At 36.4% G+C, this 15,973-nt stretch overlaps 1 protein-coding gene across 1 annotated transcript in view; it reads left to right on the top strand.

Moving 5' to 3' along the window:
• Positions 1 to 11,035: 11,035 nt before the first annotated feature.
• The window catches only part of FERMT1 (FERM domain containing kindlin 1), a 63,550-nt gene continuing 58,612 nt past the window's right edge, over positions 11,036 to 15,973 (top strand). The window contains exons 1-2 of the mRNA XM_044663398.1: positions 11,036 to 11,480; positions 15,516 to 15,698. Of these exons, the coding sequence (XP_044519333.1) occupies positions 15,533 to 15,698 (166 nt within the window). The 5' untranslated portion in view covers positions 11,036 to 11,480; positions 15,516 to 15,532. The remainder of the gene's footprint in view (positions 11,481 to 15,515; positions 15,699 to 15,973) is intronic.

Here is a 15,973-nt window from a genome sequence, read left to right as displayed (position 1 = left end):
CTTAGGGAAATTTCTCCTACTTAATAATTCCCAAAGGCTCAGAAAATATTTCTATTTCTTCTGTCCTTAGTTTACAGTATTTTATGATAATAATAACTAGCAAATACCTATACATATGCATACAATATGTGCCTATGTGTCTATATATATAAAAATAGATTGCTTTAAGATTTGCAAAAAATCTTTATATATGTTATATCATATTTCCTGAGCAAATTTTAATTAATTTTAATTCATATCCTAAGAATTTATCTCAACTAAACAAAAGCTCAAACGGAATCTTGCCTCTTCAAAAGCTCTGCTATACATTCATCTACCCAATCAATAGAAAGTATGTTGCCAGCAGCTAAATTGACTAAGATTCTTACGGTCACAATACTCATTTATTTGAGGCTTGGGAGTTAGATTCATTAATTTTAAGTGAAAGTGAGAGAGAGAGACAGAGAGACAGAGAGAGAGATACAAGTAAATGGATCATTTTATTCTAGCATACCCATATTTTTACCCCACCCCCCCAGATTCTCCAGAAGGACTTTACCTCCCTGCAAGTGATGTAGGTGATACTATTAGAGTCTCATCCAAAGAACTGATTGACAGTTCAGACTGAATCCATTGCACTAGAACAAGCTTTACTGAGAGATGAAGAGAGAGTAGGTAAGTAAGGTAAGTAAAGTAGGGTTTTTCAGGAATGTTTTTTTTATCTTGATTAGTTACTAAAGAAGGGGGTCATTTTCCTGGGTGGTTGTTGCCCCGTCATTTCCAAGGAACTGATGTCGCTTCACCTACTTTGGTAAGTATAGCTTTACCCACCTACTTTGGTAAGTATAGCTTTACCCACCTACTTTGGTAAGTATGGCTTTACCCATGATTCATGCTTCACTCTGTTTGCCTATGATGCACATTGTGGGGTAGGGGAGAATGCAATGTAAATGAGATGCTAATGATACGTTAAATAACCCCCCAGGGAAACTTTAGGTCAGACTTTGCTCTTTTCTGCTCAGACACTAAGGAAGGCAGTGATGAAAGAAATTGATCATTGCTTGAACTTAGTCCTGGGTGTCTGGGAAACTGAACCATCTGACCCACCTGCACTTCAGAAACCAACCAAAGACCTCAGCTATGTCTAAATATTGGTGGAAGGAGTTTTCTAAGCAATCCATATGTCTGGGTGGTCCCATACTGACAAATAGTTGTTTCCATGTCCTTTTGGTTATTTATAGCTACTTTGCAGGGTTTGTGGGTCATTTCAGCCCACATCACAAGTACTCAAAGGTCAGTTTGTAAAGTTATATATAACCAATTATAGGTACTATTTATGTTTTTATTTAGGGGTTCCCTGAGATTAGGGGACATCTTCATTTTTTGATATTGAGGGTCTGCCACACTTGGTCCATTTAGGATCATTTCACATGAACTTAGCCTGTGATTTTATTGGTATTACTTTAGAGCTGGTATTTTATTTATTTTTATTGTATTGTATTATATGGTAAATACCAAATATTTATTGGTATTACTTTAGTGATGGGCAAACTAGGGCCTGCGGGCCAGATTGGGGGTGGGGGGTCTGAAATGTTCTATTCGTAATCTGATGAATACAGTGAGTAGGATAAGATACAATGAAACTTCCAAAGAGTTGCCTTAGAAACAGAAAGACAGATAAGCATTTCCTTTCCTTTGGCCCCCTCTTTAAAAAGTTTGCCCATCACTGCTTTAGAGAATTCTTAGCTAAGGAAACTGTGAGCATCTTCTCTGAAACTTATAGTCAGAGAAAACCATCTGAAACATTGAGAAGTTAAGTGATTTGCCCAAAGTGACCCACATCTGGGATTCAAATCAGAGTCTTCTGACTCCAAAATTTGCCAGTGAACAAAACTCATCTACATACTCAGGAAATACCTGTTACCTGATGTATAGCTACATATGAATTACAGTAATTTTAAAGTCTGTGTTTTGTTCAGCCTATTATTTATTTTAAATCCTTGTTTACTTAACCCTTCTGCACCCCATTCTTCTATAAAATGAGGAAAATGGATTAAATTTTCTCTAAGGTCCTTTACTGCACTGAGTCCTATTATCCTATGAAAGTTGATGAAATGAGGGTGATGTGAAATGGTTAATTAATAATAAAGCCAAAAGTTATCCTGAGATGAAGGGCAGCTAGGTGGTGAAGTGAATAGAGGGCTAGCCCTGGAATCAGGAGGAACTGAGTTTAAATTCAGTCTTATACTCAGTTTCCTCACCTATAAAATTAGCTGGAGAAGGAAATGGCAAATACTCCAGTGTCTTTGTCAAGAAAACCCCAAAACAGATCTTGAAGAGATGGAAAGACTGAAAAATGACTAAAACAACAATCCTGAGAATCAAAATATAAACTAAATTAAATCTTTAGCTTAATATGTGTCTTCTCAACTAAAATGTGAAAGTATAGACTTTGAGGAACAGAGATATTAACATTTCTTTAACTACAAACAACAGCTGAAATTCAGTCTGTTTTTAACATGTCATGAATCCAAATTGCAAAAAGCTTGTTTCACAGGCTTTCTCTTTTCTATTAGGGTGGTGTTAGGTATGTTAAAAAGGTTGGGCAAGATTCGCAAGTGGCCCTATTCTCTTGTGCCACTACCCTGAAGTTATCAAACTCTATCCACTTAAGAAATACTATTTCAAAGCTCTTGGTTAAAATTAAATCCTACATTTACTTCTAATAAACAAATTTCTTTTAGATTTGGTTTTCAGATATTTTCTATATCTTTATTAAGGCATCACCCTGACAAGGATTTTTTACTCAAATAGTTCAATTCAAAAACATTTATTAACTGCCTTACATGGGGGCAAGGCACTGAGCTAGATACTGAAGATATAAGAAAAAAAAAGAATTCTTTTCTTACAGGAGATTACATTCTGTTGGAATTTATATTTTATGAACTCAATAAGCAAGATGCAATAAATTAAATATTTCTGATGTAGAAAACTGTCATATAACCTGAAAGTTCAAACATGAACGACTTTCAGAATTGATTACCTTGTGTTTTAGATAGTAGTACCTACTGACAAAATGAGATAAAGACACTGAGATCTTCCATTTTTACTGACCCTACCCTAGTACTGGTACTAGTTTTTTTTTTTATCTAAAATATCATAATAACCTTGAGACCAGTCTTACCTTAACTCCCATCTACCCTATACAACTTTAATAGACTAATCATCCTATGGTACACCTCTGATCATGCTACTATTCCATTTGAAAGCCTTCAAAAGTCCTACTTCAAGAACAGACAAAAAACTAGCAATAAGAGGTCCATATGCATTTGAGGAGGCAGGCTTCCACTCTCCACCATTCCATTCAATTATTTTGTGGTTCTCTATCCCATTTCCCTATTATCCCCATTATCCCCAAGGCACCTTTGCTTTGAGTCATGCTTCAATCTGCTTTGGTTCCTACCACCTACTTCTAGGGGATGAGGACAAGACACTCAGGGGAAGGGATAACCTCTTCTCACAGCATAAATGCCATCCTCAGTCAAATTCCTTTCTATACCACACCTTCAACTGTTTTTTACTCAAATGAAAAATTTTTCAGTTAAGGGTTCATGCCCTACAAGTTGGTACCAATCTTCTTTTCCAGTTTTTTTCTCATACCTGAGAAAATGTACCTATTTCCATTCTTGAATAGATGACATTGGATCTAAATTCATGAAATTTTCTTTGATTCTTGATTAGAGATGATTTTATCCTCCTCTGAACTCTCATAGCACCTTTTCTATTTCTTTACTATAATCATGTGATACTATATATCTGTGTATATATAGTATATTTCCAGCAATGTACATATATAAAATCCATATAAATAAAATGTCCATATATGCCCATATATAGTATATTTATAGTAATATGTAAATAATATATGTAGTAATACATAATAGTAATGATTATATATAATATAATAATAGTAATATATAATTCTATATAATAGTATATATTACATGTAATATATATAATAGTATAATAGTAATATATAACTATATATATATATATATTATAACTTCCCAGGAACTTCCCTGTCTTACTACTTTAATGCTGTTAGGAAGGTAGAATGGAAAGAACACTGATACTCTGAAGTCAAAGGATATGAGTTCAAATCGTTCCTCTGATACTTATTGCTTAGAAGGTCCTACTTCAAGAACGAAGCAAGAACTATCATTAAAGTAAATAGGGCTTTGCCCCAATGCATTTGAGGACACATCACTTAATCTCATTTTCCTCATCTATAAAATGAGGATGTTGAATTAGATATCCTCAGATGACCCTTCCAACTCTAAGTCTTCAAGCTATGTTCCTATATTTGTACTTTCTTCAGTGCTTAAGTGTGTTGCACACAAAAGACAAACAGTGAAATGTTTGTTGAATTGAATTCTATTTTGAAAATATCTAACAGAGATAAAGAGAAAGAAAACATATTATTTATGGGAATTATTTATGTAAAATGTCCAGTCACATCAATTCTAATTTCATGACATTTTTCTTATGTGTGCCATTCTCTTCTTTGATACTGACACCATTTTGATGCAAGGGCTCTATTTTACACCTAAACCATTACAATAGACTTCTAATTGATCTTCCTGCCTCAAGTTTCTCCTCACTTGTCTATCCTCTAGTCAAGCTGTCAAAGTGAACTTCCTGAAGCATGGGTCTAATAACAACACTCCACTGTCTAATAAACTCCAGTGGCTCTTTATCCACCTCCAGGATCAAATGAAGAATCATCTGTTTAACATTTTATAACTTGACCTTCTCCTATCAAATCTTTTGACATCTTATTTTCCCCAATTTTGTACTCTGTGATCCAATGATTTTGGCCTCTTTGCTATTTCTTGAAGATATCAAAATAGTAGGGGGATATAGAGGTCCAGCTCTATAGTAACAGGGATTTGAATGGCGCTTGAGTGGTGTCAGATGAATAAGGACAAAATAGAATGATTGAGAACAGCCAGGCTAATGGTTAGCTCATGAGCACTCTGACAGGCATTGAGCTTGGGATTTATTATATACATCTTTCAAGAGCAGTTTCTTACAAAGTACAATTGAGTTCATAGCTGTACAGATACCCAAGATTACAGTTACATCATGATTGACATATGGCTTAAAAAAATTTCTCTCATGAAGCTTATGCCCAGATGAGACAATGTCCAAGGCCAAAAAAAAAGTCTCACTTTATCTAAATCCTATTTTAGTAAAAAGCTTTCATACTTCAAAAGATATGTTGAAGAATAAGCCTTTAAGATGGGGGGGAATGTATTTAGTCCTTGGAAAGTACCTAAGTGAGTTTGGAATTTGTCTAGGTCTGCCTACATTTTCCTTGGAATGTCTGAAGGTAGGGGAAAAAATACAGAGCAGTTTCTGCTAATTTCTGCTTTATTCGGCTTTGGGGAAAAAATGTTAATTCCTTAATTGCTAGTTTACTATACGGTACTTAGAGACTTTCTATAAAACTTGAAGCTATCCTAAATTAGATCATAATGCTTTCCAATAAGAAAAGGTATTGATCGTAAAAGGAATCACAAAGAGGGGTCTAGATTTTTATCTCAGATAAGCCATCCTGTCTGTGTCCTGACTTGCAGGGCAGAAAAACCAAGTGTAGGGCTTTGGCAAACTACGTTAATCTTGATGGGGTCCAGATAAAACTCTATCCAAGGACCGTATCTCTCAGAGTGCTCCCAACAGAGGAAAAGATGAAGCATTATCCAACACACACACACACACACACGTAAATTGCCAGATGATAATCTACTCACCAGGAAGAAACTTGTATTGAGGATATTAAGCTTCTAATAGCATCGTGCCACTATAAACTTGTTGCTTTCTTTTTTCTTTTAAAAGAATTCATGTGAAAAGGAAGCAAATATATTGGATTCTGAAAAGACAAACAAATAACCTATGCAAAATGAATAAATCTCCCTCTCCAACCCTATACCAAATAAAAGGTGGCTGTGAAATAGGGAGATAACTTAAGACAGTGGGAAAATTCTTTTTTTTTTCTTCTTCATTTTTACATGAAGAAACTAAAGCCAAGAGAGAAATGAGTTACTCTAAATCACATAGGAACTAGGAGAAAGAGGAAGAAATTTTCTCTAAGATCCCTTCCAATTCTTTCTATGATTCTAAGTGGTGTTCTCTCATTGGGAAGACATCTAAAGAAAAACTGCTGAGAGCTTTTGTCTCCAAGCTAAAGCCAAGAATGAGTGGATAATGAAAAGTTAAGAATTAGTGAGAAAGGCACCAATGTAGTTCCATGTATATTTTGCTTTTAGAAATTGTCCTGAAATATCATTGTTAAATTGTGGATACTGAGCTTTAACTATTTTATACATTTTTAAAATAATAAAGGCAAATTTGTCAGCATTAATATGGGGACTTGAGATAATCCTATAAGAACCTCAAACAATATCTACACATTATAGTTTGACCCGCTATTCACCTGGAAATAGCATAATGAAGTATATAGTTTGGTTTGCTCTAAAGCAGTGATTCCCAAAGTGGGTGTTACCACCCCCTGGTGGGTGCTGCAGCAATCCAGGAGCATAGTGATGGCCACAGGTACATTTATCTTTTCTATTAATTGCTATTAAAATTTTTAAAAATTTAATTTCCAGGGGGCTAAGTAATATTTTTTCTGGAAAAGGGGCGGTAGGCCAAAAAAGTTTGGGAACCACTGCTCTAAAGGGTATATAAATCTCTTTTTATAGGTGTTGCTAGTCTAAAGTTATTATGAAAGTATAACAAAACCTAAAGGTTTCTTGGAGTAAAGAAAAATAAGTGATTAAAGTTTAAGGATTGGCAGTTAGATCTTGGTAAAATGCCATGAAACAGACAGGGTCAATTTTTGCAAACATTAACGACTATGACAACCTAATCAAGCTAATTTAGTATGTGTGTTAATAGCACTAAACAAGGTGAAAGTAAGGTAACAGAGCTGTGAAGATCCTACATCCTTCTATAGCTCTTGACACTTCCACTATTTACTTTTTTTCAAAACTCATAAAGATTGACGTTATTGATATAGGGAATTTGTGGATAATTAAACTTTTTCTACCAAGGCAGGTCAGTACCTTTTCCACTTAGAGCACTAACAGTGTTAAAGTGACTTATCCATGATCACAGAGCTAACTGACTAATGTAGCCAGTGTGTCTCTGAGGTAAACTCAAACTCAGATCTTTCTGTTTTCAAGACAAGTTCCCTATCCAATTTATTCTATCCAATTTGGATTTATCCAATCCAAAATAATTTACTTATTTTAATTTATACTTTCTTGCCTCTACTTGCTCATAATTCCCCTTATCCCCAATTCTTTGGTCCCCATTTCTTTCTTAAAAAAGAAAACCTTACCCTCTGTTTTATGTATTGGTTCTAAGACAGGAGAATGATAAAGATTAGGCAATGGGGGTTAAGTGACTTGCTCAGGGTCACATAGCTAGGAAATATCTGAAGGTCAGTCCACTTCTTTCTATATCAATTCTCTTCAGTCTGGCACATAAAAGACACTTAAATGCTTATTGACTTACTGATGCATTTCAAATCCTGCCAACTTTATGAAGCCTTCTCTGATACCACAACCTTCAGTGACCTCTTCATTTGTCTTCATTCTGATGGCCCTGTTCTATATCACTTATTTGGCATTTCATAGTCACAAACAGAATACTAGACATGGGAAGGATTGGAAAGGTCCAATCTTTTTTTTTTTTTATGATAAAAGAGGCACATAGAGGGGAACTGTTTTTCACAAGCTATAGAACCCAGGTATCTTAATTCTCAGACTACTACTCTTTCTATTAGATTTGCTGCTTCTAACATCATATTGGATGGTGACCAGACTATTTTAAAAGCATGGGAAGAAATAATGTTGCTGTTAAATCAAATAAATAACAAGGATTTATTGTTGTTCTGTCATGTTCAACTCTTTGTGACCCCTTGGAACCTACCATCCATGGAGTTTTCTTGTCAAAGATACTGTAGTGATTTGCTATTTCCTTCTCTGGTGGATTAAAACAAACAGAGGTTAAGTGGCTTGCCCAAGGGCACTGACATCTTCTCAGATCCCCAGCCTCAAATCCTCCTTACTATCTCTAACCTTCCATATCCAATCCGTTGCCAAGGCCTCTGGATATTACCTTCTTGATATCTCTGGCATACACTTGACATTACCATCACCTTGGTCCAGATTCTTATCACCTCATGCCTGAACTATTAAAATAGCCTGCTGATTGGTCTACCTGCCACAAGTCTCTCCCCACTCTAGTCCATCCTCGGCTTAGTTGCCAAAAAAATATTCTTAAAGCATAGGTCTGACCAGGTCACTGGTCACCACTCTCTTCAGTAAATTCTAATAGATTCTTATCCCCTTCAAATATAAATTCTCTGGCATCCAAAGTCCTTCCCCCCCCCCACCACCTTTTCAATCTTTTTACACTTTACACTCCACTACCCAAATTCTCTTTGATCCAATAACATTGGTTTCTTCAGTGTCCTTCCAATAAGACATTCCATCTCCTTACTCAAAGAATTTTTACTGTTTGTCCCTCATGCAAGGAATGCCTATCTTCTTCATCTCTGTCTCTTGGCTTTCTTCAAATCTTCACCAAAATTCCAACTTCTACAAGAATACTTCCCAGATCCTTCTCAATTCTAATGCCTTTTCTCTATTATTTCCCATTTATTCTCTATATAGCTAGTTTGTCCATAGTTGTTTGAATGTTGTCTCCCCACATTAGATTGTGAGCTCATTGAGAGTAAGGATTGTCTTCTACCTTTCCTTTTTTAAAGATAATTTTTTAGTGATGTCTTCTAATTCTTGCATTAGCATAAAAGCCATCCCATTTAACAAATAGTATTTTTCAAAAAGAAAAAATATTCAGCTCAATTTTTAATACATTGAATAAGTCTGAAAACAAGTGCAGTTGGCCTCAACCACCAAGAAAAGTAAATAGAGAATGCCTTCTCATATCTCTTTGAGTAGTGGTTGATCTTTATAATTTTGTTATATATTTTTTTAATTTTTTGATGAAGAATTGTTCTTTCTATTTACATTTTTATGGTTAAATATTTTGTTTGCTTGCCTCTTCACTTCATTCTGTATCAGTTCATAGAGATCTTTCCATGTTTCTCTATAATCATTATATGTAAAATTTCTTACAGCCCAGTAATATTCCATCACAATTTGTTTAGCCATTACCCATTTAATGAGCATTCAATTTCTCATTCTTTGCTATCACCAAAAATAAAAGTGCTGTTCTAAATATTTTAGTGTTTATGGAGACTTAACTTCTTATAGATAGCTTCTTTGGAATATAAGCCCAATAATAGATTTTCTGGTTCAAAGGAACTAGAAAGTTTAGTCATAGTCATTTTATTTGCCAAGTTCCAGATTGCTTTCCAAAATTATCTTTTTATCCACAGAACTCATCACATAGTAGGCACTTAATACATGTTTATTTTCATTGACTATTGCTATAACACTGGTATTTCTTGTAGCTATTTGCAAGCCACAAGCTGAAGCAATTTAGCCTTTTCTTTTATTTCACCTACATGTTTTATATTTGGTTCTGTAGATTCAACCATTCAGATAGTTTGTCCCATTTTAAAGTTACATTTATTCTTATTCTAATGACTTATTCTTATGACTCTTCCTCACACTGTCCATATTTATCTATCTGAAGTATTCTTCCTTTTACTTATTTTGTTAAAGACTTAAAAAAAAGTATGTTTGGTAATATGGCACATAGCACCTTATTATATTAAGAGCTAGTGCTAGGCGAGTGCACAGTGAAGATTAAGTAGTCATGTCCTAAACTCTCAAATGTAATATGCTATTTTATAATTTTTACTAAATCAAATTTCTCATTCTTCCAACATTAATGCAGACCTAGCTACCTGCTTAGTTAGCATATCCTTGATACTAAATCACTACACTTATAATATTGGTGGAACAGAGGACCCAGCATGAAAAATGATCTAGCAAATTGGATTCATTTACTAGCCCTAACTTGCATCCAAAAGTGAGAGTAAACTCTTATTTAAAACTAGACAAGGTGGACTGAGAGCCAGGCCTAAAAATGGGAAGTCCTAAATTCAAATCTGGTCTCACACCCTTCCTAGCTGTGTAGCCCCAGGCAAGTCCCTTAATACACGGTATTTAAAAAAAAAAAAAAAAAACTATATCAGAAAGCCATCACGTACCAAGTAACCCTGAAGAAGGGTATATAAGTGTGGTTAATAACAAAGCTAGAACAGGGATATCCAGACTTTGCAAATTCCCTGGATGAGCCATCATCACAGGAAATCCGGAGTCATTACTTCATTGGATTTTTAGGGGAGCAGAAAGATAAGAGGATGAGTTGACAGAGTAGCGGCATATTTCCCTCCTTTGTTGTTCCCCTCCTGTCTGAAAAGGACTACACCCCACCGCTGGGGTTTGGGGGAGGGAGAAAGGGGATTTACGTCATTTTGTTAATCAGATGCATCTTGACTTTCCTTTTTTTTTTTTTTTTTTCCTGTAACCCCCTGACCTACCAGCCTCCTAGATCACTTGGTCATTTGCCCTTTCAACCCATTTTGGGGTTCGGAAAGCAAACTGTCTGAACCAAGGTGAAGCCGACAGTCCAAAAAAAAAAAAAAAAAGCAGGTATTTTTTTGAGCCCGGAGGATGCACAGAATTGCCAAACCTGAATCACCTGGGCGCATCTTTGGCAGGATTTCAGAAGCACAACCCTTCCTCCCTAAGGTCTCAGGGAAATACTGGAGAAGCCGAGCAGAGAGGGCGGTTACAAGGAAGGTGGGACCTGGGACTTCTATCTCTAGATGGAAATCGGGTTCTTGTTTGCCCACTGTTTGCCCAGAGAAGAGCCGGGAGTGGCATCTCCTCCCTCAGAAGAATGAGACTTGGCAAGTCCAGGACAAGGTTGGACCCGGCGGGTTCTCTCTTCACCCACCTCAAGGCTTCCCAAACCCCGCAGGCTAATTTTTTGCTGGGGGTAGTGGTGAGAGGAGACGGCGGCAGCCAGGCTTGCGTTAGGGCGGGGTTTTACGTGGAGGGAGGTCCCGGGGGCGGTAGTGCGCTCTCCAACTTGACCTGTTGTTACCTGTAGGAAAACGATCTAGGTAGGACTACTCTGCCGGGTTCCGCCAGACTGGGCGGGCTCAGCTCCCCAGGGGAGCAGCTCCTCTGTAGCTTCCACTTCACTCCCGGGTCAGGGTGCTCGAGACTGACGCGCTCCCGGGACCACTGACTCAGCCTCCCTAGGACCCGGGGGCGGAGACACGGGGCTAGAGCTCGGCCTTGCGGAGCTCTGTTGGTTCCCACCCTCCCAGCCTCCTCCCCGTCCCCCAGGGGACTGAGCTAAACTTGGGAAAGTATCTTCCCATCCGCTCTCCTGTTGCTGCAGCTGAGGGCTGGGAGGCAAGAGAGAACAAGTCCACAGGAAAGGAGGTGAGCGCTGAAGGGGAGAGGAGACTCCTTTGGGGTCAGGAGGCTTCAGCGGGGCTGGGGTGAGGGGAAGGGATGCCTCAATTCCCGGGACTGCAAGCGTACCCAAGCAGAAGGAAATCTGGATCCTCCCCACCTCTGTGCCCCTTACTACCTGTGTGACCTTGGGCGGTCTCTTCTTTTAAAAGCCTGGGTATTCTCATTTGTTAAATGGCGGGTCCGTAGATTAGATGGTCTTATCCAGCTCTAGCCACGATCTTATGACTCCCTTTCTTGACTTTTCCTGCCTTTTATTAGTTTGGGTGCCAGAGTATGCTCTCTTCACCCCTTCCCCGTAAGTAAGTTAACTATCATCTCACATCTCTGATGAGGATAAAAGGCTGAGATCTCCTTGCCCTCCTCCTTTATACCCTTCCCAAGAAAGCCCCAGCGAATGCAGCTTGCAAATTCCATCGAGCTGCCGTTCAAAAACATGAGTGCCTTCTGGTTTCCTCCCCAAGATAAGAATAAAAAGTAATTAATACCTGGGAGTTTTGCAGGTCCGTTTTTTTTTCCCCTGACTTTTCCACTGAGCACAGGCAGGTGAAGATGATGGACTCCTTGAAGAAGCATCTACCCACAGGGTATAGGGGGGTATCTGTCATAGATAGATAGATCTAGAGGTGGTTTGAAACAGCCCCTTTCTTTTATAGATAAGGAAAGGGAGAATGAAGGGTAAGTGATTTTCTCATGGTCACAAAAGTAGCAATAAGAGTCAAAATTTGAACCCAAGTCCTCTGATTCCAGATACAGCCCTCCTCTCACATGCCACCGCCTACCCACTTTGTTTATTTTCAGCCCCAGCAGCCCTCAGGTCAGTGATTTCAAATTTGTTTGCCATAACAAGAAACGACTTGCTTGAAAGAAATTACGTTCAAAGTTCACTAAAAAATGAAGGCATGAGAGAAGAGGCTAGGAGTGGAATGCAGAGGAACCAGATTTTCTCATTTTAGATTGAAATTTTATTTCAATAAAGTAATCATCCTCTGCATAAATCAAACATGGTTTAGTTCAATCCATAGCATTCAATGTATTAAGTTTTGTATATTTGTTAAGTGTATGTATATTTGTTACCTATTAGTGCTTTCTCTAAGGTGATAGAACTTCACCTAAAGAGTTACATAAGTTACTTAGATTTTAGCATATAGTTTTTTTTTAATCTGCTCAAAATAAGTGAATTTCATTATATTTCCTTTGTGCATATTTGCAGTTGTGAGTTGGTATGACTACAGCTTAATTTTTTTTAAGTCTTCTTGATTTCAAGAAGGATTAAGGTGGTGGCTCTAAAGAAGAAATATGATTTTTCATTTCATGACTGGATACTTTGAGGTGTTTTCTCAGGACTACATGTTCATAAAGCAGAAAAAAAAAAAATTTCTTCACTAAAGCTTTAGCTTCCTTCAAAGCACAGGTCAGGGGTGACCTCCTTCTAGAGGTCTTTCTTAACTCCACCCTCTCTTCCTGTTCTTTCCTCCCAACCCAGTTGTTAGGGCCTTCCCTTGAAATGAATTGGTAATACTTTGTATTACTTTGTCTATATTTTGTGTTTACTTATCAGACTTCCTGCTTTATCTCCTAGCAGAGGACCAGAACTGTCTAGTTTTGTATCTTCTATCCCCAAGATCTTGCTCATACTAGATGCTTAATAAATTCATTTGCAAGTGAAGCACTTGCTTTTGTTGTTTTAAATTAACTTCTGATTCATAAAAGGAAAGGCTTGTGGAAAAAGCCTTATTCATTGAAATATGGCTCTATGCTTAGGATTTAAAAATCAAATATATTTAAATATCAGGTGAAGTATCTAAATTGAAAGTCCCTTAAGGGCAGGGATTGTCTTTTGCTTCTTTTGTATCCCCAATACTTAGAACAGTGACTGGCACATTTGATTGATAGATATAAAGAGGAGGTTTTTTTCCCCTTTGTTTATAGGGAAAGAGTGTTGAATTTAGAACAAAAAAGGGAAGTAGATTTGAATTTGCCCCTTTCCTCCTATGTGGTCATGGTCTTAATCCTCAATCTCTTTCATCTCCAGGTAACACTTATGTGAGACCTCTCAAAAATTAAATGAGATATCCTATGTAAAACTACTTTACAGAATACTCAGAACACTTTTTATTATGCAAGTCATTTATTGTGTGGTAACTTATTTTAAAATTTACAAACCATTCATTATAAGCTTTTTTTTTTAGTAGAAAAGAATCCTATATGGGTTCTTGGGACCATGAGACCTGAATGTAAAGAAATTCAGTGATTTGAATTAATAAAACCTACCCTATATGCTGGTCCATAAGTAATTAAATCTCTTCCAAATCCTCCAATGTCATTTTGAAATAATTGATCTTAAAAATCATAAATACTTATAGCTCTCTCAATGAAGATATATATAGTTTTTCTCTGTCAGTCCTCTTCACATATTATAGGGCTAATTCCCTATTCATTTCACAACTCACAAAAACAGTTCTTCAAAAAACAACATTTTGCAAGGTAAGTGACTCACAACTTAAATGTACCAATTTTTAATGACATAAAATAGTATCTTTAATGCTCAAAATATAAAGTATTCATTGTCATCACTAATTGCATAGCAATAATACCAGACCAGAAGTGGCTTTGGATCTCTTATATTATGCTTGAACTTTCATATTCTGGATGGTTCCATCTGAAATGCATGAAGAAACTAGTAACTTGGAAAATTTTTTTAAAGAATGTTTTCTTTTTCAAAAGTTAGTTAAATATAATGTCCTTATCTGAAAAGTCTTTATTTTTTAAGGCATGTGTAACTGAAGGCACGTATACTTTGTATGTATGGGTAGAAACGGGTTTTCCATTTATAACTTAGTCATGTGTTCCTTGAATTTACACAATCATTTATCTTCTCATTTGTTTATTTTTTTTGTTTGTTTTTATGAGTCTATTAGTACCTACAATGTGAACCTACAATGTACTAATTTATAGCCTGAGAAAATGACTACGTATGGAGAAGGGATAGGGTCTTACAGTCAAATATAAAAAAGATAGAGACAGAAAATCCAAGTGTCTATGTACAAGGCTGGTTATTCATCAACAAGCATTTATTAAGGGTTTACTATATGCCAGACACTGCTTAGCTATGGATAAAAAAGAAAAAGGGGGAAAAAAGCATATTAACTGGCCTCAAGGAACATGTAGCCTTAATAAAGAAGACAACACAAACACAATTATATACATGCAAAATAAATAAAGAGGAAATAGAAAGGGATCTCAACTAGAAGGCAAGTTAGGAGATTAAGAAGAAAAGGCTGTCTCCAATTCCAAAATAAGCTGTAAGACAATAATGAATTTTAAAAGTTAGAGATTATTTACCTCACATTTAACTTAGACTGTAAGTTTTAGTATAACAAGAGATATTTAGAGAGAAGGAATGTAGTTGATCTATACCTTCTAGGGCTATGCTATATGGAAACCTAGCCTCATCATACTCTGGGATCCTTCAGAACGGGAATGAGCTGACTGTAATAGAGCAAATCTTCTCAGTACCCTCCTAATTAGTTTAGACATTCATCCCTGGAGATCAACTAGTTAACTAACAGGTATTGATTAAGCTAGTCCTAACACGTGACCCCTGCTCTCAAGATACATACTTATTTGGGGATGGTGGGAATGAGGAGAGAGGATGTGTCAAGATATACCTGAAACAACTAGCAAAATAGTAAGTTGAAAATGATAGGAGGAAATATGGAAGTCCATCAGAATTAATGCAGATGGAAAGCCAGCACTTATTTGGGGGCAGAAAAGGAGGAGTAGAATAATAAGAGATGCCTGTAGATAGCCTTATATTAAAACTCTATATTGAATATTCTGAGGAATTAAGAACACTGGAAAATATAATGAGGGAGTAACAAGTTTGGAGGATTGAACTTGAAAATTTGATCATAAGAAGAATTATTATATAATAAGAATTATTTCCACTTATGTCCACTTTTAAAATACATTATTTTGATTTTTATTTTCTTTTGATAGGTTTTTGTATTGTGAAGATGTTTTCTTCCAGTGATTATGGAACCACCTCCTGGGAGCTTATTATCCGTCTTGATCACCAATATGAAAAAGAACAAAATATGGAAGAACAAAAAGTATTCACCCTTAGAGTATCTGGAGACTTACATATTGGAGGAGTCATGCTCAAGCTAGTAGAGCAAATCAGTAAGTTAATTTTAATAAAATGCTCTTTCATTCTCCAAATGCACAGATTAGAGGTCTTAGTAAACAAAGTATGCTTTTTATTTCTCACATGATTATGCAGTTTTATTTCACATAGATGTATAACCAGACAAGTGAACAGGCTAGATTGTATTCATCATCACATGCTCAATACTTTAACAGACTTATTATTTCAGCATTATATATACTCATTGATGATATAGACTGGTCAGTGGCAAATTATTGTAACCCAACTATGATCTTAAACCTGTAATATC

Source organism: Gracilinanus agilis, chromosome 2 (genome assembly GCF_016433145.1).
Source record: "Gracilinanus agilis isolate LMUSP501 chromosome 2, AgileGrace, whole genome shotgun sequence".
In the NCBI taxonomy this organism is placed as follows: domain Eukaryota; kingdom Metazoa; phylum Chordata; class Mammalia; order Didelphimorphia; family Didelphidae; genus Gracilinanus; species Gracilinanus agilis.
Note: the sequence above shows the minus strand (reverse complement) of the source record. Positions and strands in the feature narration are given on the sequence as shown.